Source organism: Lathamus discolor, chromosome 1 (genome assembly GCF_037157495.1).
Source record: "Lathamus discolor isolate bLatDis1 chromosome 1, bLatDis1.hap1, whole genome shotgun sequence".
NCBI classification, from domain to species: domain Eukaryota; kingdom Metazoa; phylum Chordata; class Aves; order Psittaciformes; family Psittacidae; genus Lathamus; species Lathamus discolor.
The window spans coordinates 62,367,463-62,391,677 of NC_088884.1; the positions used below are offsets into that span (position 1 = coordinate 62,367,463).

The window sequence follows — 24,215 nt, forward strand, 5'->3', positions numbered from 1 at the left end:
GTAAAGGTATTGACCGCAAGTGCAACATGTCTGTACAGCAACATCAGTCGGCACAGTCAGACTTCAGTTAAGTAAGTACTAAACCCCCGTTATTCATCGTAGCTGTGGAAGTGACTGTAGTATGTTTTAGACACCTGCTTGTTAACTGAGCTTGCAGCCACCTCTAGGGGAGCCAAAGGTAATTGTCATCTCCAGACCTTGACAAAGCTACTGGCAAACTTGGCTTGTTTTCTCATTTTCCTAGAGGATGTGTGCGTGCCATCAGGAATACCCACCTTCTAATATACTACTTGAAGACAATTTTAATCATAGAACCATAGAGTAGTTTGGGTTGGAAGGGAATCCTTATTAAAGGATTGTTAATCTTATTAGGAGAGTGTCAATACTCGTCTGGATCAATCTTCCACTTTAGCCAGAGACTTTAAGGAGAAATTGAAGACATGTACGAGAAGATCACGTTTACGGCATCCTAACTGCTCCCACTGGTTTCTGTCAAAAAACAGCAACCACTGCCAGGAACGCCTGGAATGTGTTTTCGTTTGTAACTGACTATGTAAGCCTGAGCGCTCACCTCGGTATTGGCCACTGGACAACAGCTATTTAGTACCGCTGAAGACAACATAATGCATACTTTTTTACCTCAGATACCTATTACTATGAATTGCTGTGAGCTGCAGGCCCGGCGTTTTCCCCTCCTTCTGAAGCAGAACGGCAACGACTGGCACACCGCTTAGGTGCCGAAGCTCGAAGCCGCTATACACAGCGGCACAGGCCGGGCACTTTAACCCCGCGCTCACCAGAGGGGTGTTGTACCGGCACACCGCAGCGGCCCTGGGCACCAGGCACCGCCTTGCGCTCGGGGCTCGGGGCGGGGCCAGCCCGCGGGTGCCGTTTCCCCGGCAACGCTGCCCCGCCCTCCGCCGGCTCCCAGGATGCTCCGCGGGCCCCTGGCGGGCGGAGGTGAGGAGTCATTTTTAAACTCTTTGGTGTGGCGGCGGCCGCTGCTGTGGACTGAGCGGGCTGCGGCGTGAGGAGAGGTAGGGATGGGTGGGCGGGTTGTGGCCGGCTACACTGGGGCTTCATTTCGCTGCCTACGAGCTGGGAGGCGCTCCGGCCCTTGCTCCGGCCCTGCTCGCTCTCTCCTCGACCGTTAGTTACAGAGTAGAAGGCTGCAGAGATAAGTAGAGAGGTCGCAGGGAGCGATCGTCTTTGTCCTGTGTTCCGTCTGGTAGTAACGGCGTGCTGCCGCCTCTGTTGGCTGGCCGTGGGGTGGTGGGTTTAGGGAGTCTCCCAGCACAAGGTCAGGGGTGGGAAGCGCCCGCTCGCTGCCAGGCTTCCAGATGTGTACATTTGTATGCTTTCTTTTCAGCCAGCGAGCTTCAGCCGCGTGCAGTTTGAGGAGAATGATTATTTTTCTGCACTTCTGGAGGTATGGCACCCGTTAGTAGTGTTGTTCCTCTGACCAGGCTCTTACGTCCGTAAGTCAGGAAAATCAATGATAAAAACGTCATGGTGACATACAGCTCGTGTGGCCTCTCACATGCTCTTTACCCACATACCGTAAGATACATACAATCATATATCCAGGAGGTGTAGAATATGTATGCTAACAGGAGACCTTTGCTGTGTCTGAGCATCTCTCAACACAATATGAAAGGGCAATGATTTTTCAGAAGAGCTTTTTGGTTGTAGACTATAGAACAGTTTGTATCAAGCAGTCGTCTGTGGGCCCAAGTAAAACTGAGTGAGATTCTAGTGAGCAAAGGTTTCTCATGTGTGTTTGAAGGTCCCTTGTTAGGAAAAAACAGCGGAAAACATGCATGGCATACGTAGAGTAGCTGTTCTTGAGTACAGCTAGATTTACCAAGTGCTGCTCCCATGTAACATTTCAGCTTCTTCAGTAACAGCTGTCAGTTTGACTTAATAAGGTATGTGGCTAAAGCAAAATCCTAATCCTGAGCTACGATACAACCTTGTTTGTTGCTTTTCTCCTAATAATTAACTGTATCTTTTAGTGTAAGACAGAAATTGAAAGGGTGATTAATGCTGTGTTCCATGTGTAGGGATGGACACTTAAATAACGTATGCTTAATTATTGTCAGAATGTGTACTTTGAACAGTGTTGTGGAGAAACTGATAGCTTGAATAAGATTTATGTCTTCTGTAATACAGAAATCATACAGATGTTCTTCAAAATTTCTGTGCTTGGGCACTTAAAGGTATTAAGCGTTTATTTTCACTGTATTCTCTTTAGCAATATCTGAGCAGTATCCAGATTATGGAACTTCCTATAATAAGGGTTTTCATGGTTCTCTTTGATATTTTCCACCTATATATTTTTTTATTTGATTACTTTGGCTGTTGCAAGTTGCTGATGGTGGATTAGTAGAATATGGACTGTTAAAGAAATGAGAGGTATGCTGTCATATTTCTCAAATGATATATTGTCTTGTTTTGGCTTTTATTCACTTGATGTTCATGGGAAGTATGATCTCTCATGAGTGTCTTGCATAGATTTTTAAGGTAGGATTTGTTTCACTTAACTTTGACTGTCCAAAAACTAGGTGTCTAGTTCAAGGCTGTTTCTGTGAGCTCATGATGGGACAAATCTCTGGTCCTTGTTCCTCCTTCCTATTTGCTTGCTCTTTGTTCTTTTCTCCTACCCAGTACCAGCTGCCTGCTTTCACTAATGATGTAGCTTGTTGGATGCTTCCATGAGCTAGTGTGACTCACTGACCTCAGAAAAAACATTGAGTGTTTTCTGTTTAAGTGTGTTGGCTTCTTGAGTTAAATTATTTCATGGAAGGGTCTGATGAATAATAAATCTCGGAGTGGGAATGAAGAAGGGAGGAGCAGAACCTCCCCTTTGAGGTGACAGTGAGCTCTTGGATTGGATTACACTTTCATTAGTGCATTATCTACGTCTTATTGTAGACTCTTAAGCAGGGATAAGAAGGGGTAATGTTTGAAGAGCTCGCTTTCATGAGCCTGTGCTGCTTGTGAGTGTCTCACAAGATTTAAAGAGTGGAATGGAAGAAAACATTTTATATTCAAGTGTATATGTAAAGAAGATGATGTCTTTTCAGTAATGGTGGAGATCTAACAATTTTCCTGAATTTTACTTTGTACAGAATTGCACTTTGTAACTTTGAATTACACTTTGTACACTGCAACCATGGTGTTCTTAGGCATCAGTCCAGCTATGCCAAAAGCTAAAATGGCAGTGTAGTTAGTTTCAAAGCTTTTTAATTTCCCTAAAACTCAGTAACAGTCTTCACTCTCCGATATCCTTTAGAAGTGTCAGTAATGATCAGATTAATGTATCTTGCTTCTAATATTGAAAAGAACTAATGAGGCTTCTTAGAATACTTCTTCATTTCTTGGCATCTGTTGGTTTGCAGCTTTCTCACACCAATCTGATATTATAACATTTAGCAGAACTCTTTCTGGAAAGGTCACAAGAAAACAAGGAAGTGACATGTATTAATGACATATTTCAGGGCTGAATTTTGGGCTGGTATCTTCCAGACTGTCTGTGAAACCTTAACTCTTCTCCAGAGAGGTCTTGATAAGAATTCAACAATGAGAATGATCTCTTCTTCCAACTGAAATGATGATATTGAGTAGTACCATCATTTCAGTTGGAAGATGAATGTATTGTATGTGCAAATGAATGTACTGAGTAGTACAACTTGTTAGGATAGTGTGACAGACTGACTTGTAATCAGTAGTAGTAAAAGCACTATGTGTCTGATGTCTTTGGCCTTTGCTTGAACTCTGATTAACAGGGCATAATTATGGCATTACTAGCATCGCAGTTTGATTCTCGGTGTGCAGCATAAGGAAAAATAACATTCCATGTGATCTGTCAGATAGAAGTGCTTGTGCTTTGTTTTGTATTGACTTCAGTAATACCCATGTTATTCATGTCCCCAGTAGGGCTAGGCAGAATGAGCAGGGTTGCCCTTTCGGTAAAGGTTTCTAGCCTGAGTTACAGCAGAGCCAGGAGTCTTCTGTACTTGAAAGCAAAAGTGGCCTGTGAAATCTTTGAACGGTGAATGTACTTGACTGCTAATTACGTGTCCTTGTATTTCATCAGGTGACTTGATCTTCTGGGATAACAGCAGAAACAGTGGATGGCATTGTATATTAGTTATAAGTTAATTTCAATTTTGTCTTCTCCGTACTCCTTGTGAACAATCATAAAATGGAGGCGTTGGGTAGTCTTCTTCCTCCCATGGCTGGAATTGATAATACCGCTGAGTCACAAAACTTACAAAAACTTCTGATTGATGAAAGAATGCGATGTGAATCCTATAAAATAAATTATCAAAATGTGAAGGCAGAAAATCTAAGGTAAGTTAAACAGGTTTCTTAATTTGAGCTGTTAATATGTAGGAGGGATTTGTGCCTGCATGTGTTAGCTGTTTCTGTATTTAAGGACAGAATGTTGTTCATATTAGAGAATAAACAATTCAGAATACCTCAGGACATTGCAGATTATGTTTCTGCAATACTTATTACACTTGTAAATACAGGATACCTTTTCAGTATATTACAGGAAGAGGATATTAATAGTTTGGTTCTAACTTGCTATGTTTGCTTCTGCATGTGAGTTTTTTGAGCTTTAAGATCTAATTTTAGAGAGTAAATGTAAAATAAATGGGTTTTATCTTGCAGATTACAGGAGGAATATACAAAATCACAAGATGAGCTGAAGCGACTGTTAGCTGAAAAGCAGACTGTACACGAGAAAATTCAGCAGCTTTTTTCTGAATATCAAGAGGAGTTGCTGAGTAAAACACGAGAGCTGGAAAACCTGAAGATGCAGGTGAGATAATTTACTGTCAGGACCTAATATATGGTATTAGGCCCTGTAATAGGGCCATGTGTATATTTCTGTTTATGTAACATGAATATACCTAGCTTGAATGTAGTTCAGATGTCTTGAAATCCCCCCAACCCGAGTAATGTTTCTTCTTTAGGGTGACTGACTATGGGTTGAAATTATTGTTTTCTAGTTTAACTGAATCTTCCAAATTCTCTTGTTATGTCCTATGTTGATAGCAAGGCTTTTCAGTCTTTGTGCATGCTCCCCTGTTATGGGGAGAATCATCGCTTTCTTTATTTTAAAAAGAATGCCAACAAACCAAGAAACACAGAAACAAGCAAAAACCCCTGAATCTTTAAGGTAACTTCGGTGACACTTCGTACAACTGCTTTTTTCCTTAAACTAATACACAAACATTTCTAAGAACATTTCTAATGTTCTTGGAAAACAAATTCAACATCTAACAAAGGATCCCAGACTCTGACCAGGGGATATGTGCCCTGCTACTATAACTAGAATTAATTTTCAGGGACTTCAGAGTGCAAGTGGAAGGAAAGTAGAATAAATGGAATATGTCACAGGTTGTGGATGAGATTGTTTTTTTTTTTTCTTTTTGTAGCACTTTTTCTTGGTAGGTAGTTTGCTGTATTAGCCATACCCAAGAAAAGTTAACAAATTACTATTTAGCATGGAGCTTAAAGCAGGTAATCTTCCCTGATCTTAGTTTCATTTCAGTCTAATACATAAGCTCCAACAGATACGCTGTATCTAATGTGTTTTACAAATAATTGGGTTGGTATTGCTCATTTTGATTCTTTGGGGTTGGTTCACTTACTGTTTAAGTTTTCCCAAGCTCTAATTCTTTATCCCCCCACCCCTCCAGGACATAAATCTCTTGGAGATTCACCTTGACATTTGCATTGCTTCTGCCAGTAAATACTAATGTTTTAAATGCTTCTGTTATCTTCCCAGAATATTTGTAGTTTACTAATCTTTTTTTCTTCTGTAACTATTACTGAAAAGTCTTTAGAAAAACATAGACTATTAAGCAGGATTCCTAAAATCATATTTGAAATACTTTATTCCTGGCTATTTGTCCTATGACAGTGCAAATAAATTATTATGACTAGTTATTTATGATACTTTTCTGTCTTAAGGTGATAACTCCCCAAAAATTAGAACTGTTAAAAGCACAAATACAGGAGGAATTGGAATCTTCTATGGCAGAACTTCATCGGAAGCTAGAAAATGTAAGTAGTATATATTGAAGTTCTTTTAGAGCAGTAATCACCAATTTATAGTTGTTCCTCAAACCTTAGGAAATTACAACTGAAAGGGGAGCAAAGTATAACGTTATTTTTCTGGTATTATTGCCTCAGGCAGTGACTGTTGAAACCCTGGAAGAGGAAGAGGGAGGGATTCAGTTCATCAAATATAACTTTTAAAATGATAGGAACACTGAATGGACATTTGAAGAAGATAAAGCTGAAAACATCAGTGATGGATATTTTTGTGGTTTTTCTGTCTAACTTAGGAAGTGGAAAAATACAGAACAGAATATAACAAACTTCGCTATGAACATGCTTTTCTGAAGTCAGAATTTGAACATCAACAGGAAGAACATTCACGTATTTTAGAAGAGAAGAAAATACAATATGAGGCTGAGGTACATAGAAAGTTGCCATAGCTAAAAATATATCTGATGACAAAGCTGCTTGAACACTGTGAAAATGTTGGTACTTGATGGGTTGTCATTATGATGCCATTTCATAATGTAGTGTTCATTTCTGTTCTGTCAATTCTCAAAACACTTTAATGACTTAGCCTAAAGCTGTCTCTGTGGGTTTGCTCAGTAATGTGCCGCACTATCATTTGCGTTATTGTAAGTAAGAATAGACTTGCCTTCTGATAAGTGACAGTCAGTAGCCTTGCTTAATGGATTTTTTTAATTGCATTTGTGATGGAATTTGAGACATCATGCTAATCTGAAATTAATAAATTATCTGTACAACTGATGGAACTGATGGAGGTTTAGATTTTAAATTACTTATGTGGCAATTAATCCAGGAAGGAGGCACCAGAAGATGCTGTTAATAGCAGACAAGGATACATTTTGCAACTGAGCTGGATTATGACAGTGGAAGTCAAAAAGGATATTGAAAAATTTGATGACTTTATTTCAGTTGTGTTAACTCTTGAATAAGCAATTAATGAATTTTCTGTTTCAGGATTGGACTTTCAAAAGTGTAGCTAAATAAATTGTCAGCTTATTTATGTTTTAAACATATGCAGCAATGTATATGATGTTGCATATGTCATTAGCATATCCATTTAAGTATTTGTCTGGGAGCATATATCCTAAGATACCAGATTTGAATGTATTAGTCCAAACATGAGACACAAATCAAAGCAATCATCACTTTTAAAATCAATCCAAATTTGCAAATGCAGTGCATTAAAAACAGAACAGTTGTCCTTCCTGGATCTAAACCCACATACTGCTTTACAGCCTGCCTCGTTCTAGTCCTGCAGCTGATTAGCACACTTAAAAAGAGAATGAAACTATCTGAGCCCAGGGCAAAATATGAGCGAGTTTTCTCTCTTAGACCCTTTTAAACCTTCCATGCCATTTAGCACAAGGAGGCTACAAAACTTCTCTGGGCAACCTGTTCCAGTGTCTTACCACCCTCACAGTGAAGAATTTCTTTCCAATATCTAGTCTAAATTTGCCTTCTTTCTGTTTAAAGCCATTCCCCCTAGTTCCATCACTTGTAAAAAGCCCCTCTCCAGATTTCTTGTAGGCCCCCTTTAGGTGCTGGAAGCCTGCTACAAGGTCTCCCCAGAACCTTTTATTCTCAGGCTGAACAAGCTCAATTCTCTCAGCCTGTCTTCATATGAGATGTGCACCAGTCATTGGATCATCTTTGTGACCCTTCTCTGGACTCACTCCAACAGGTCCCTATCCTTCTTAAGTCGGGGGCCACAGAGCTGAACACAGTACTGCAGGTGGGGTCTCACGAGAGTGGAATAGAGGGCCAGGATCCCCTTCCTTCAACCTGCTGGTCACACTTCTTTTGATACAGCCCTGGACTTAGTTGGCTTTTTGGGCTGTGAGCTCACACTGCAGGCTCATGTTGAGCTTTCAACATGAATAAGGGTTCAAATGTGAACATGGGAAGTTCAGGTCAGATGTAAGGAAGAAATTCTTTACTATGAGGGTGGTGAGGCACTGGAACAGGTTGCCCAAAGAAGTTGTGAATGCTCCATCCCTGGCAGTGTTCAAGGCCAGATTGGACAGAGTCTTGGGTGACATGGTCTAGTGTGTGGTGTCCCTGCCCATGGCAGGGGGGTTAGAACTAGATGATCCTAAGGTTCTTTCCAACCCTAACTATTCTATGATTCTATGACTCTCATCTACAAACACCCCCAAGTCCTTCTCCTCAGGGCTGCTCTCAATTCATTCTCTGCTCAGACTGTGTTTGTGCTTAGGTTTGCCCCAGCCCAAGTGCAGGACCTTGCACTTGGTCTTGTTGAAGTTCATGAGGTTTGTGCTGGCTTACATCTCAATCCTGTCAAGATTCCTCTGATGACATCCCTTCTCTCCCGTGTGTTGATTTCTAAAAGCACTGCTGCAGATCAGAATTCGGACTAGTCTCCAAATATCAAGAGAACTCTTTTCATACCTTACTTTCTTGCTCTTTTGCCCCCAGTATTGCATTTAGTCCACATAACTCATTTTGAAACACTAAAATATATTTATACTATGTTTGTTAGCTACAGTCTCAAGATAAGTTTGTACCTTACTGTACTACCTTGTACCAGAAAGGCTATCTACTTATTTACTTATCTTTGTCTGGCAGGGCCCAATAATGAGTTTGGCTGTCTTGAGTTACTAGCAGATATGAGTTCCGTTGTGGCTATAGAATTGTGGAATCATAGTCTGAGTCAGAAAAGACCTCTTTCTAGTCCAACATCCTGTTTAAAATACTGAGATTGGGTTGCCCAGGGTCATGTCCAGTTGGGTCTTGAATATTTGCAAGGATGGAGATTCAATGACCTTTCTGGGAAAACTATCTCAGAAAGTTAAACATTTTTAATAGAAAAGCTATTTAACCATTTTCAGGGTAAATGTTTTTCCTAATATCTAATGGGCATTTCACATGTTCCAGCTTGTATCTGTTGCCTCTTTTCCCATCACAATGCATCTCCCTCTCTTCTCTGAGCTTGGAATAGCAGTTCTGCTTCCCAGGATGTTGACCATTTCCCTCCAATTTGGTGTCACCCACAGGCTTGCTGAAAGTGTACTCCATCCTGTCATCCAGGTCACTAATTGAGGACAAAAGTCAGTATTAGACCCTGTGCTGATCCCAGAAAGACCACACTAGTTACAGGCAGTCAGCTGGGCTTTGCACCACTGATCATCACTCTCTGAGCCTGGCAGCCCAGCCTTATTCCACCCACTTTTTCATTCACTTTTCCAGCACATATCTCAATTGGTGAGAGAGGACGTTGTGTGAGACTGTATCAAAGGCCTTGTTAAAATCAAGGTATATCAGATCCATGTCTCTCTGCTTTGTCTGCAGTGCCAGTCACCTCTTTCTAGAAAGCAGAGTAGTAGATCAAGCATGATTTGCCCTTGGTGTAAACCCTGCTTTCCATCACCTTGTCTTTCATGTGTTTAGAAATGGCTTTGAAGCGGTTTTGCCCTTTCACAGAGACTGATGTGAAGCTGACTGTCATATAGTTGTCTGGATCCTTCTTGATCTTTTTGCTCTTCTCGATGATGGGTGTGCTGTTTGCCTCTTTCCAGTCACCAGAAATCTTCTCTGGTGGCTGTGTCTCTTCAAACATCAGCCTTGCGATGACACCAGTGAGCTCTCTCAAATTGCTTGGATCCACTTGTGTGTCCAGTGGATTAAATGATCCCTAACATTTTCCTCCTCTATGCTGGGTACTGCTTTATTACCACAAACTGCTAGGGGGCTCAGGGACATCTGAGGCCTTGGGACAAGCCTTATCAGTGAAAACTGAAGCAAAAAAGTAATCTGTTGATTTTCCTACTCTAAGAATGAAAAGAATTGTGAATGTAATTTCTTAATATTTTAAAAGCACACTGCTGCTTTATTCAGTTGTCAGCTGCTGTATTGGTTACTGCCTGATATCTAACCAATGTAAAAGCTTTTCTTTTTCTGATTAACAACTATCAGGTGGCAAGTTTGGATAAAGATAAAGAAGAACTCTATAAACAGCTGCTTAGTGTTGATCCCACGAGGGACAGTAAACGCATGGAGGCACTCTCTAGAGAAAAGGCACAACTGATTCAGAAAATAAAAGGCTTAGAAGCAGAAGTAGAAGAACTAAGAGCAGAAAAAGACAATTGTAGGGTGCAAGCAGAAAGTGTTCAAAGAGTACAAGTCCGGCAGTTAGCTGAGATGCAGGCTATGGCAAGATCTTTGGAGGTAAGTGGGTTTTGTGGGTGTTTCAGGTTTTGCCTTCTTGCAGAGTATGGTGACAGTAACACTTGGCCTGATAGAACCGTCACTGAAGTCGTGATAATTTTGCCATTGAGTTCACTGTTTGAAATTGTACATTTCAGATTTAAAAACAGTCTGTAAGTACATTGAGAGTCCTGTGCTGCCAATTCAACTTTGGAAGGGTGGAGAGCTCAACTGAGAGATTCCACTGAATGATCTCGTTTCTAAACATGCAAGTGATATCCATGTTTACAGTCAGTAAGATGGTCATGTCAGCACTTGGCAAGAGTTAGAAACTGATGACAATATGTTAACAATCTGCTACAGTAAATTTTTTATTCTTTTTGAAAATGGTGCTCCCCTACTTCTTTAATCCTTTCCTCATGTGTCATCTTTTTTGTCTACCTTTGTCTTTCCTTTTGGCAACACATTACTGCAGTTGTTTAGTTCTTGGCTGTTTCTTTCCTTTAAAAAATTGATGTTATTTCTAGCCTGTTGTATGTTTCCTAGAGTTTCACTTTATTCCTCATCTGTGGTCTTCAGTTGTCTTGTCAATTCTTACTATGTCTCTAAATAGTGAGTCTTTCCATGTGGATTTCTTGCACAGTTGCAGCATACAGATAGCTGGTTTATTTTTCTTTTACTCTTTTCAGTGCTGTATACCTTTGTTACAGAATACTCTGATCATGACTTAAAAAGTGCTGTAATATTTTGAAGTTAGAGAACTTAAAAAGATCTGCTATAAGTAGGTCAGTTTGGAAAAAGGAAGGTGAAATTGTAGGTTAGATTACCTTTTTGATACTTAGAAACACTCAGGGCCTTAAGTCTCTAATACAGTAATTGCATTTTATTTCCTCTCCATGATGTTAATTCTTCAGTTAGCCTAAGTGCATAGGCCAACATATGACATCTTTTTGAGCACAATTTAAAGTCATACTGGTGTTTACAGCCCAGTAATTTATTAGTGGGAATACCTGCTGCCTCCTGAACAAATCAGATTACTTCTGCCTCTTGTGAAGTAGGACTGAAAATGTGTGTGATTCTGTCTAGGAATCATAGAATAGTTAGGGTTGGAAAGGACCTCAGGATCATCTAGTTCCAACCCCCCTGGCATAGGCAGGGACACCTCACATTAAACCATCCCACACAAGGCTTCATCCAACCTGGCCTTGAACACTGCCAGGGATGGAGCACTCACAACCCCCCTGAGCAACTAATTCCAGTGCCTCACCACCCTAACAGGAAAGAATTTCCTCCTTATATCCAATTTAAACTTCCCCTGTTTAAGTTTTAACCCGTTGCCCCTTGTCCTGTTACTATAGTCCCTGACTAAGAGACCCTCCCCAGCATCCCTATAGGCCCCCTTCAGGTACTGGAAGGCTGCTATTAGGTCTCCACGCAGCCTTCTCTTCTCCAGGCTGAACAGCCCCAACTTCCTCAGCCTGTCTTCATACGGGAGGTGCTCCAGTCGCCTGACCATCCTCGTGGCCCTCCTCTGGACTTGATCCAGCAGTTCCATGTCCTTTTTATGTTGAGGACACCAGAATACTCCAGGTGAGGTCTCATAAGAGCAGAGTAGAAGGGCAGGATCACCTCTTCCGACCTCTTGGTCACGTTCCTTTTGATGCAGCCCAGGATACGGTTGGCTTTCTGGGCTGCGAGCGCACACTGAAGCCGGCCCATGTTCATTTTCTCATTGACCAGCACCCCCAAGTCCTTCTCTGCAGGGCTGCTCTGAATCTCTTCTTTGCCCAACCTGTAGCTGTGCCTAGGATTGCTCTGACCCAGGTGTAGGACCTTGCACTTGTCATGGCTGAACTTCATAAAGGGTGGCATCAGCCCACCTTACAAGTGTGTCAGGGTCCCTCTGGATGGCATCCCTTCCCTCCAGCATATCAACCGGACCACACAGCTTGGTGTCCTCGGCAAACTTGCTGAGGACGCACTCAATCGCACTGTCCATGTCAGCGATGAAGATGTTAAACAAGACCGGTCCCAACACCGATCCCTGAGGGACACCACTCGTTACCAGTCTCCAGCCGGACATGGAGCCATTGACCACAACTCTCGGTGGATAAAGAACTGGCTGGATGGCTGCACACAGAGTGGTAGTGTTAGTAAAACCAATTGTGCCTTTTGAGTAAAATTCAGGATCCTTGTTGTATTGGAGCATATTTTAAGCAAAGATAAATATTTATGTGTTATATAATATAAAGGGTCAGTATTTTCTGAAAGCTCAGATCAGTTGAACCATTCAAGTGAATAGCAAGAGGCAAAAAAATCTTACCAATGCCTCCGTTATTCAAGACAGAAAAGAAGTCTGCTGAACTACAGATTGATCGAATTGAGAAAGAACTGCGGATGAGTCATGAACAAAACTTCCTCTTAACTACTAAACTTCACAAATCGGAACGAGAAGTCAATTCCTTAGTTACCAAAGTAAGTGCTTTTATGGTATCTGAAATCAATTTTTCATATCCTGTTATTTTTTCTTTTTTATATTTTACATTAAAAATAAAGTAATAATGTTTTCTGCTGTGACCTAAAATAGACTTGGAATTTTTTTCCCCAGTTTCAGTTGGAAGACATAAAATATGTGAGTTTACAGGAAAAACATCATCCCTAGAAGTGTCCCTAAAGATTGAAGTTATGTTGTTCTTAATTTTCTAGATCTTTTTTCTAAAGAGAGCACGGCTTGAAGAGGTGTCTTTCAGGTCCCAGCAAAACCAAACCATTCTATGATTTTATCTGAGTTGTTGGGTTGATACCAGATCTTGGAGGTTTTATTCTATGCTTGGGTTTTGTTGGGGGTTTTTGTTGAGTTGTTTTTTTTTTTTTTTGGTTGGTTTGGGAGTTTTTTGTTTCGTTTTGGCTTTTTTTGAGATCATAGAGAAATTTCTAGAAAAATACTGTAGAAAAAACAAAAGGATCAGAGGCTTCAAGTTTAAGGAAAACCTGAAAGTGCTTTAGAAGCTTGATATTGCTGTTTAGAATTTCAGCATAATTATGGATGCCAGATTCAGAATGTTACCTAGTTGCACTGATTCCTCAGCTACACAGCTTAAAAAGGACGGATCCATTATGCAATTTCATATGTGATTATTTGAATAAACAAGAAAAATTGAAACTCTAGTGAACTGTTTTTCCTTCAAGTGTTGCAGAATGCTTACATTGCTTTATGTGAATTTGAGTCAGGATATTAATCATAACGAAATAGTTACTTGGGTAAATAGTAGCTTTCTACTTTTATACTTTTATTTTACTTTTATTCTACTTTTATCCTTTCTCCAGAGAATACTGGGAGATAAATTTTTATCACATCTGTCAGTTCCTGATAGCAAATTTAATCCCCTGTTTTCTTACCTTCCTGGAGAGGCTTTAGTTAGTTATGAAGTAACTGTAAAGCCAGGCACTTTGGCCTTGTACATGTGTCTTTGATTTGAAATGCACTTAAACTATAAAGACCTGGATTTTGAGAAAGTAGTGTGGCACCCCAGGAGGCCATAGTGACTATAAGTAGTTACCAATTGAAATTAGCTGGGGGAGCAATCGATAATACGGTTTTGCATATCACTGTTTTGTTTTACTCAGGGAGGCTATATTTAACTCTGTAAGTTTGAGCATCTGTAGTCAGAAACGAAGAATGTGTAAAAGGACATGCTAATGCTTGAGTTAGCAAGGCATCAGGGTCTTACGCAGTTTGGATCAGTGTCATATCAAGATATTACCAATGAGTAGTCTTTTCAGAAATACCCAAATATTCAGAGGCTGGCTTGCAGAGTGTATAGTATTTACTCAGAAACCAAGTTTTCACAGGCAGTCCTGTGCATCTGTTTATATATCACCAAGACTTTGTGAAACAGTAACTTTTCTACACTGTAGCTTGTAATGACTGGCTGGTTAAAGATGAAATACACGTCAGTAGTTGGACAGCGTGGTTCCTGGAATGGATGTTGTGTTTGAGCACTTTAATTTTTTTTAATCAGAGAATATAGAAAATAGCATTTCAGGATGACTTAACATTCAGTAATCTTCAGTGTGTGACTTGAGGAGTTAATAAAAACCTGTAATAGCACTTACTATAATTTGGGGAGTCAGATCATGTCAACAGCTTTAGTGTTACAGTATCTATATCATCACCATTAAAACTTATCTCACTATTAAAAATTATCTACAAGAGTGGGTATCAGTATTGCCCTTAGGAAAGCAGTAGATTAAAAAAAAAAATTAAGATATGTTTAAAATAAGCTGAGTCCATGATTATCTGGGAGATTTTCTTGAAAAAATTATAGTAAAGGTGTGAATAAGTATATATATTTATTTTGGTTATTTCCCCTCCCCCCCCCCCCCCCCATAATTTGTAGGTAGAAGAACTTAAACATTCACATAAATTGGAAGTAACAAATGTCAAACTGGAGGCAGCAAGAACAAAGAGTGAAATAGAAAAAGAGAGAAACAAGATTCAAAGTGAAATGGATGGTAAAACATGCAATTATTTTCTAATTATTTCTTTTGTAACTTCTAGGTAGAATACTACACTTATTTTCCTCCAAACATTCCTCAGCAACCTTCGCCTTCTACTTCTGGTCTACATAACCAGGAGTCATTGTTGCACATGTTGGCTTATTTGCCAGTGAACACAGGTGCCTTAGTCACCAGTTTTTAATTTGCATCTTATGTCCCAGCCTATAGATTCATCATTTTAGATTTGTCCCGTTTGGTAATATGAGTGGATTAAAATGTGAGATTTGTTATAGCCAGGTTATTAGTTTTACTGGTAACCAGTTACTGTGTCACATAAACTTTTCCATAAAAGGAAAACCTTCTTGCTTGACCTTTTTGTAGCTATTGTGGAATACTTTTTTAATCTATCCAGACACAACTGCTTAACAGAAATTGCTTTAGAGTTTAAATCTATAATAATCATAGAATCACAGAATAGTTAGGGTTGGAAAGGACCTTAAGATCATCTAGTTCCAACCCCCCTGCCATATGCAGGAACACCACACACAAAACTATGTCACCCAAGACTCCGTCCAGCCTGGCCTTGAAGACTGACAGGGATGGAGCATTACCTTCGCAGTAAAGAACTTCTTCCTTATATCTAACCTAAACTTCCCCTGTTAAAGTTTAAACTCATTACTCCGTGTCCTGTCACTACAGTCCCTGATGAAGAGTCCCTCTCCAGCACCCTTGTAGGCCCCCTTCAGATACTGCTATGAGGTCTCCACGCAGCCTTCTCTTCTCCAGGCTGAACAGCCCCAACTTTCTCAGCCTGTCTTCATATGGGAGGTGCTTCAGTCCCCTGATCATCCTTGTGGCCGTCCTCTGGACTTGCTCCAACAGCTTCATGTCCTTCTTATGGTGAGGACACCAGAACTGTACATAGTACTCCAAGTGTGTTAAAATAATAAACCCTCATAGGCAGAGATTCTAGTGCACTGATTACCCCTCAAAAGTTTTCAAAATGTTGCTGTTATACTAAGAAAGGCTATGTCTTCCTGTTTTCATTGGATTTTTCCCCTGTTCTTTCATTCTGTCATGTGAATTGTGATTTTTTTTTTTTAGCTCCCTTTTATCAATTTATAAAACTATTTTAATACTGAAGTTCATCAGGTTGATATTCATAATGACATTTTAACCTTTTCTGAATGTATAATGCAGGATTGCTCTCAGACATGGAAATTCTCAAGGCAGCTGTTGAACATCATAAAGAGCTTTTAGTAGAAAAGGATCGGGAGCTAATTCGTAAAGTGCAGGCTGCCAAAGAGGAAGTTTCTGAAAGAATTGCAGTCTTACAGGATGAAAAGTATGTTTGTTGATTTACTGCTCACCTTCTAACAGAAGAGTGTTTTGAGTAACTTCTTAAAATGTTGTTCTTGGCAACTAAACACTTTTGCCATTTTATCATGATTCTTGTGTGTGTATTGAATGATGTCTCAGGTTAGAACTTGAGAACAAATTAGCTGATCTAGAGAAGATGAAACTGGAACAAGATACTTTGAGACAGTCTGAAAAGGATCAGCATGAAGAGAAACTATGTTTGTTACAGATGGCAGAAGAGTCTAGCAAGAAGGAACTTCAGCGTTTGCGGTAGAGTGGCTTTTCTAACTTTTAACATGAATTTCTTAAGTTTCCCCCCTTATTTCTTTGTAGGAGTCAATATAAAATTTGCTATTCATAGATACACAAATGTTCATTATGTTAAATTAAACAACATTATATTTTGCATTGTGTAAAAAGGGGGCAGAATTAAAAAATGCTCTGTTAAAAAAAAAAAAAAAGCAGCCCCCAAATTTTTTTCATCCAAACCTTTAATGGTTATAATTTGCTGAACATTTTTAAGACATAATTTTGCAATATTCATGTTTGATAAAATTGGGTCCATGTAATGCTGGGGCTATGCCAGCAGCCAAGAGTAAATCATTTATCTTTCCACAATGGCACCATATCAGCAATTGGCAAGTTGGGATCTTAATATGATACCTCTGAGTTTGTTATTACAGTTCTTGGTGAAGTCATTATACTACAGTATTTTTATGAAGGTCGATATGATAAAATGAGCAAAAGCCATACTCCAAAAAGCGAACAAACAAATGTATTTGTACTCCTGTATGAATTCTAATAATCAAAATACATTTTAAATCATTGCTTAGTTACATATTTAACAGCCTTTCAGATTATGGAACATGTTCTGTTGTCAGGCTGATTTGTCCTAACTTCTAACATTTGTATTTTGATTAGATGAAAATAAGGATGTCTTGTACAATTTTAGATTAAAAATTCAACAGCAAGCTATTCAGAGAGAGGAGTTGGAAGAAAAGAAAAAAGAAAGTGCTGATCTGAAACAAGTAAGGTCTTACTACACTGTAGTGTTTGATAGAGAAAAAGAATCTTTTCTGCAGTCACCATGCCCAGCATGTGAAGATTAGATTGAATTTTTAAGGCTTTTTTTTTTTTTTTTTTTTCTGAGGGACAAAACACATGAAACAGGTACTTAAAACAAAAGTGTTCAGAAATCAGTCACGCTTTCCTAGATCTCTATAAATGAATTACAGCTTTTTGCTTGATTTGTTTTGTGGGTACCAAGGATTTCAAAGCTAAATGTTTATAGACTGGTATATTGAATACGGTTATTCAATGAATATGAATATATGAACTGGAGATGCAGTTTCCGTGGAGACTTACAAATTGTTTCTAGGTAATGCTGTGCATTTACACTCCATCTCTCATCTGAGGTTCTTCAAGTGTTTAACAGATGTTTCATAAATGAATAAACTAGTGTAAAGGGGTATATTTCTATTGCAAAGTGAACTAATGGCAGTGTTGAAAATAAAACCTAATCCTCTTAACTCCTGCTCACCCTTGATGTTATTTAATAGGTAAGAACATAACTGTGCATCAGTGTATTCTGCAAGCTGTGTGCACTTGAAATTCCAGGCAATATTTTTTTTCTCCACAAATCAGAAATTAGGGTATGAGTATCCGTGTGGGGAAAGGCAAAGGAAAGGGAAATTACCCTTTCTACTTGCTGACTGCAGAGGTTGGACTTTTCAGGCTCTATACTTGTTTTTGTGAACAGCCAAGGCTGGCTGTAACACACAGAGATAGAAGAGTCTGAATAGCTCCAAAGCACTGCTACTAAATGTGTGGTATGTAGTTCTGTCCAGTCCTGGGGCTTAATGTTGGATTTCTGAAGTTCTGGGGGACACATCAATGACTGAAGACTCCTGCCTCCCTTTCTCATATATATATATACTGTAATGCTTCTGGAGAAGCTGTTGAGTAAGGAGATAAGGAACAAATAAGAAAGGCTTATGAAAAGCTAATGCAGTCATTTGGTGTCTGTGTTTTGATTTATCTCAGTATCTCAAAATTAATTGTTAGTTATTTGCATACCTTCTCAAATGGAAAAAATTATCTTCTTTTTTTGTAGCAAATTAATGACATGCAACTCCAGATTGCCTCACTTTCTCAATCAGAAAATAATTTGCTGGAGTCAAATCAGAAGCTGCAGGAAACTATAGAAATACTGAAAGAAGAATGTCGACATGCAAGGAATCAGGCCGAAAAAGCTCAACTAGAAGCAGAGAAGTAACATTTTGTTTTCTTCCTTTTGGCTTTATCTTTCCTTTTCATACTGCCTGTGTTGCTTTCACATGGTTTACCTAGCTATGGATTGTAGATTTTTAATAAAGCCAGAAGTTAAAAATGAACAAAAAAATAGCAGGCAATTGTAATAAATGGCTATACATTCTGATATGCAGTATGTGTAATAGTTTGGCTTGTGGTAACTTCAAAAATCATAGAATCATAGAATGGTTATGGTTGGAAAGGATCTTAAGATTACGGAGTTCCAACCCCCGTGCCATGGAATCCACTTCTGCAAGCCCCTATGGGAGTAATAACAAAATAGGAGTGCGTTTCCATTTATGTCTATACAGTTAATTATTGAATAGTGAAATACACTATTTGGATAAAATGAAATCCTATTTCTACTGAAATGAATGTCAAACTTACATTAGTTTAAGTGGATCTAGGGTTTCACACACAGTTGTTTTAAGAATGTTTAAGCATTAAGGGTCAATAAAGCGTTTAAGCATTAAGGGTCAATAAAGCATTTAAGCATTGTATTATGCTTTGGTAGGTTTCAGGAACCCGATCTGTATGTGTGTGTATTTATATAGCAAATGCATGTCTAGCTTATATTGGATTATTGTGTGGTGGGTTTTTAAAGAAGTCAGCATCCCAGTTAAATAGAAAACTTCAAAAAGATGTAATGGGACATCTTTTGTTTTAACTTCTCTTTTTGCTACAAATTGGTACTATAATTGCTTTGTTGTCTTTAGTTTAAGTATTGCTTTTCAGTTGAACATTTGAAGAAATTACTGCATTGGGACTCCAGGCTATGTTCAGTTGTCAGTAGGATGTTAAATACTTTGGACGTTTACTTTAGGAAGGTGTATTCCCACTTTGAATGAGATTTTCACTGTTATTTGAATGAGACTAACAATATCATTTAGATATTTATGTGCCATAGACCAGCCAGGGGTAGGTTTTCCAAGGAAGGCAGTGGAAAGAGCTTGGCAGTCCTCAGAGATCATTGTATAAGCAGGCAGATAATGGAGATGTGCCAAGGCTGATGCTGTGAGCCGTGGGACATATTTCCATTCTTTTTCTGACTCTGTGGTGATGGGACTTCCTTCCTCAGCTCAGTAATTCTTATAAACTTGAACTCCAAGAGTTAAGTGGCACCAAAGCAACTTGGCTTAAAGAAGAAGTGAAATAAAGACCAAAAGTTAAGAAAGCCTAAGATAAAGTGTCAGATAACTAAAATAATGCCAGATGGGCTGTAAGTAGGTAAAGCAGCTGCCTGACTCTGTCAGTCTTCGGCTTGGAAATGAAAATGTGAAATGAGAAAAAGGGCTGAAGGCGAACAGATTGATACAGATCAGAGACTAGCTCAATCAGGCACTTGTGAAACATTTCAGGAACAGTGATAGTAGCATTTAGAGAAACAAAACAACCCAACTTGTGGCATTTAACCACTGTCTCCACTGGAATTCTTTTACTGGTAAGCAGTGCTTTTTGACAAAGCTGTTTGGCTCCTAGGTAGTAGGTAGTTATTAACAGTCAACAGCAAGGTACAAACCACACTGGGTCTCCTGAAGGAACCATGACAGGTACCAGGTGGGTCAGGATCCAAGTCCTAAGAGTAGATGATGACTAATACTTTTAGCTGTGGGGAAGGGAAAGGCTGTCTGCTGAGAAACTGATGGAGATTCATTCAGAGTCCCTGTAGGGAAACTGCACTGGCCCAGGACTGGAGTAGTAAGGATTCACTGATACTAAACCTTGAACTGCATTTCTTAAAAACTGATGCACAGAATCTCACCTTTTTCTTTCTTTTTTTTTTTTTTTTTTATCATATAGTTAAATATGCTCTTAGTTTTCTATAACCCACAATGCAGATAACCCAAATACAGCGGCAGAGAAAAAGTGGCTCATTTCCTATCCACTGCTAGAGAACACAGCCTAATTTTAGTATGTTTTAACTATGCAAAGGCCTAACCAAATAACGTATGCTGCTAGTGGTGTGTTTTCAGCTGGAGTGTTGTCTTAAGAACCATATTGCTGTGAGCTTACTGCTGTGTTGGTGTCTGTTCTGGTTGGGAGCACATACAGTCAAGCCTGTACTTCTCTGTTTCAAAGGCATAGTAGTCTGCACAGGGCTGTAGCACATTCTTTTCCTCCCGAACAGAGAAGGTAGTTGTCAGCACTTCCAACAAGTGATGTTTGGCATAGGTGTCTGCACTTATGTTCCAGTGGGATTGTTTGAGCCGAATTCAGGAATTTTCTGTTGTCAGTTTGGCAGCATACCAAACCAATAAGCAGCCAACGGTTAACTTGCTTCTTGGAATTGCTTTTCAAAATTTGCCTTGTGATTGGACAAAACCTAAGATGATGTTAATGCATCAGTTTGAATGGCAGTAGTCACAATTATATTGTTACCACCATCAAATTTAAATCAGATCCTTCAAGTATATAAATGTAGGAAAAGATGCATCTATTTTAAGAGCTTTAAGGCATTAATCAAATGCACTGTTCTGTCTATATAACCTCTTAATCTTTTAACTTGATTTTTCCAAAGGACTTTTGAATACAAACGAGTAGAATGGCTGGAGGAGAAGCACCTGCTTACTCAGCGCATGACAGAGAAAGAAGAGAAATACAACCAAATGAAGAACAAGCTTTGTCGAGCTGCTGTTGCTCAGAAAAAGGCAGGTTGACTCTTCCTTCATGAATGCTCTAGCTTATGAAAAGTTCAACTTTATTTTGGTCAGCTAAAATTGTTTTAATATTAAGAGTTTATTTGTAGTCTATTTTATATAATAATAAAATACATCAGGCTCTTCAAGATTAGCATAGAAATTGGTTGTAGTGATACACAAAAGAATATTACTGCCAACAACTTTGTTATAATGCCATCAAGATGTTGTGACACTCTTTTTTGTGTGCATGTGTGTGTAGGGTTATTTAAAAGGTGGACTCCTTGAACAGCAAGAATGGTATTTTGATACTAGACAAATGATGTTCTACTTTTTCTCGATGGACTATGAAAATTGTATTTCTCCTACGCTTGCTTTTTATGAAATAACTTGAAAGGAAAAGCTGATTGTTCATAAAAGCTCGAGATTAATTGACAAGTTTATACATTGGACATAAACAGGTTATGGAACCTGCCAGTGGCTTTTAAGGTTGCAAACACTTAAGGTCAACAAGAGGAAAAAAAGAAGAGGATACCTTGTTTTGGTCATGTTTATAATTATTTATATGTGGTCATTTAGAGAATTAATTTTATAATTCTCAAATATAGTTAGTGCTTGTTAGTACAGCTGGTCATTGACCAATGAGTGACTGACAGCTATGGATCATTTCCCATCTCTTCTGTTTCCCATCACAGGATTCAGAACTTTCAAACAGCCCAGCACCCCTTCTTAAGGGAGGAAAATCCTAAAAACAGTCACAGCTTGAAACAATGTACAGTGTAGATGTAATTTTTGCAGGACCTGTATCAATGTATCGAGGCATTACTTAACCGTTTGAAATATCTGTTTGACAGAGAAAGACTCTCAATGATAATAAGCAAAGGAGGATGAGAGAGAAGCTAGAACTTCTGGAAGCCAAGATAGAAGAACTAGAAAAAGAAAATCAGGTGCTAAATAGGTAATAACCTTTGCTTTTCCTTTGCTTGAGAAATTATATATGCTCAAGGGCTGAGTTATAAAGTATTTCTGAAGATACATGACACTTGGTTTAGTAACTGGAATGCAGTCTAATGGCATTTTAAGCACTAGAATTCTTAGAATGGAGTCCGTTATGATGAGTATCTGCGAGTTTGTAAGCCAGCTGCAGAACTCTCTCTTCAGAAAGAGAGGAAAATGATAGATGCAGTTACAGGAATCCCTGCAAAAGGAGGAAGTAAAAAAGACTTCAGAACTACAAGAGAAACAGACCTAGCATCCTTGTTGAAATACACTCTTTTTTTTCCATCTTCATTGAAGCACCTATGGAGAGCTTGATTCAATAATTAATGTGATGTGGCTCCTGTGGCTCACTACTGTGAATGCTATTAAAAGCTTAATTTATTCCATGTAAATTCTAATCCGTAATCTGCAGATAGCTGTAAAATATGTAGAGAGACTTCTAGATAGACATTTGGGTAGAAGAATGTACACAGATTTTTCACCTTCCAGTTCTACTATGTAATTTTGCTTCATAGGGATAGTGAAAAGCCAGAGTACTCATGGAGAGGTGTGTTGGTCTGTTGGGCTAATAAAGATTTTGAACACTAAGAAATCTCTTCTTCCCTAGGCAGAATTTTTCCTCTGAAGAATATGCACGCCTCCAGAAGAGACTAAAGGACTTGCAACGTAGGCACAATGAATTCCGGAGTCTAATTCTGAATCCTAGCATGCCGCCCCTCAATCCAGTTGGTACAATGTTGTCGTCTGCCTTGCCTCCTGGGCCTGAAGTGTCCTTCTCCCTTTTTCAGGTGGGGATGTATTACAAGCTGTGAAAATAATACAACAAAAGAGGGTATTTGAACAGTCCTCTATTTCTTGATCTTTGTCTTTGGGAAGGAACACTTGATCTTTGAAGAGAGGGAGAAACTTTGAGGAACGCTTCTAGCGACATTCCCTTCCTCGCAGTAGGAGGGAGTTTTTGAAAGATGAATGCTACAGAATGTAAGAGGCAGTTTTAACCTGGTTCTCCATACCTGGTTCTGCTCCTGAGAGGCTTCAAATGGATCCTCCTCAGCAAGAAATACCACAATGGTATTCTCACACCACAGTTTCATTCTTAAAAAGCAGCATTGCTGCTTTTGACACATTGTATGGTTAAAAAGTTTTACTTAAGAGCTTCTGAGGGCGCAGACTGTGGCTGAGGCTGACCAGGCTGATAGTACAGCCTTTTGGTAACTGAGACCTTAGGTCTGTGTCCTCTTCCTCTGAGAGAAGGAAGGCCTGCATACACATTTCTTGCTGATGCTGTTCATCATGAATATCAGAAAGATGCCCACAAAACATTGAATTTAACAAATAAGGATATTTTGGACTTCACAACTTTTATTTCAAAATCATTGATGAAAGAAAATTAAAATTATTGCTCATTTTGGTCCCTTGTAAGTATGCAAAATGTAATAGAGCTACTTTGTTGTTGTTAATTTCAAGGAGGAACAGCATCAAAGAGAGCTTTCCCTGCTTCGCAAGCGGTTGGAAGAACTAGAAACAACACAGAGAAAACAGCTGCAAGATCTTGGACCACCCAGAGAGCGAGTACTGGTGGGCGCACACAGGAACTTGGCTACAAACAAGGTCACTGGAGAAGGCAATGCCCACAGTGAGGACTACAAATAAAAGTGGCAAACTCTGTGCTGTTAGTGGTCAGTAGCTTATCCTTTGTAGACATTAGTAAGAGTTTAAACTCAATGACTGCATAGTAATGCTCTGTAAGCTAGTGTTAGAAAACACGCTGTTTGCCATACCAGTTTGCCTGTAAACATGGGAACATACGTTAAAGAGAAGTTTGCTTTCATTTCACAGACTGCTGTTAGAACTGTTAGGTTGCCATAACACAGCTTTACTCAGAGGTCGTTCTTTTTTGTCTGTGTAACGGTAAGAGCGAGGTGCAGATATGGATGGTGTGCCAATGTTTTGTGTGCTGACCCAAACCTACCAAAAAGAGCCACAATCACTTCATTATACTTCACATCACTTGGTGAGATCCACTTGATGGGTTACAAAGTCCCAGCATGACTTTAAATGGTTTACTAACAGAGTGATGCTGTTGAGGAGGCTTGAATAAAAGGCAATAATCCTATTCCAGGCTGTAGGCTAAAGCTACAC

General features: G+C 39.2%; 1 protein-coding gene across 5 annotated transcripts; it reads left to right on the forward strand.

Moving 5' to 3' along the window:
* The first annotated feature begins 919 nt into the window (after window positions 1-919).
* Window positions 920-23,749, forward strand: LOC136011826 (centrosomal protein of 83 kDa-like). 5 transcript variants are annotated; one of them, XM_065674257.1, is made up of 17 exons: window positions 920-960; window positions 1,370-1,429; window positions 4,100-4,356; window positions 4,681-4,831; window positions 5,989-6,081; window positions 6,366-6,497; window positions 10,039-10,290; window positions 12,613-12,744; window positions 14,670-14,784; window positions 15,970-16,114; window positions 16,249-16,398; window positions 17,081-17,156; window positions 18,242-18,399; window positions 20,957-21,086; window positions 21,929-22,032; window positions 22,681-22,861; window positions 23,541-23,749. In XM_065674257.1, the coding sequence occupies exons 3-17, from the start codon at window positions 4,208-4,210 to the stop codon at window positions 23,724-23,726; spliced, it is 2,154 nt and encodes a 717-aa protein (XP_065530329.1). In that variant the 5' UTR covers window positions 920-960; window positions 1,370-1,429; window positions 4,100-4,207; the 3' UTR covers window positions 23,727-23,749. The 5 variants fall into 5 exon arrangements, with proteins under 5 accessions (XP_065530329.1, XP_065530318.1, XP_065530347.1 ...); XM_065674246.1 differs by having other exon boundaries at window positions 949-1,037; XM_065674275.1 differs by lacking the exon at window positions 10,039-10,290 and having other exon boundaries at window positions 949-1,037.
* Window positions 23,750-24,215: the final 466 nt, after the last annotated feature.

Coding starts and splice junctions, on each gene's coding strand:
- LOC136011826 (XM_065674257.1), top strand. CDS start 4,208: ATGGAGGCGTTGGGTAGTCTTCTTCCTCCCATGGCTGGAATTGATAAT. Junction 6,082..6,365: donor TTCATCGGAAGCTAGAAAAT/GTAAGTAGTATA, acceptor TGTCTAACTTAG/GAAGTGGAAAAATACAGAAC. Junction 21,087..21,928: donor CTGCTGTTGCTCAGAAAAAG/GCAGGTTGACTC, acceptor TCTGTTTGACAG/AGAAAGACTCTCAATGATAA.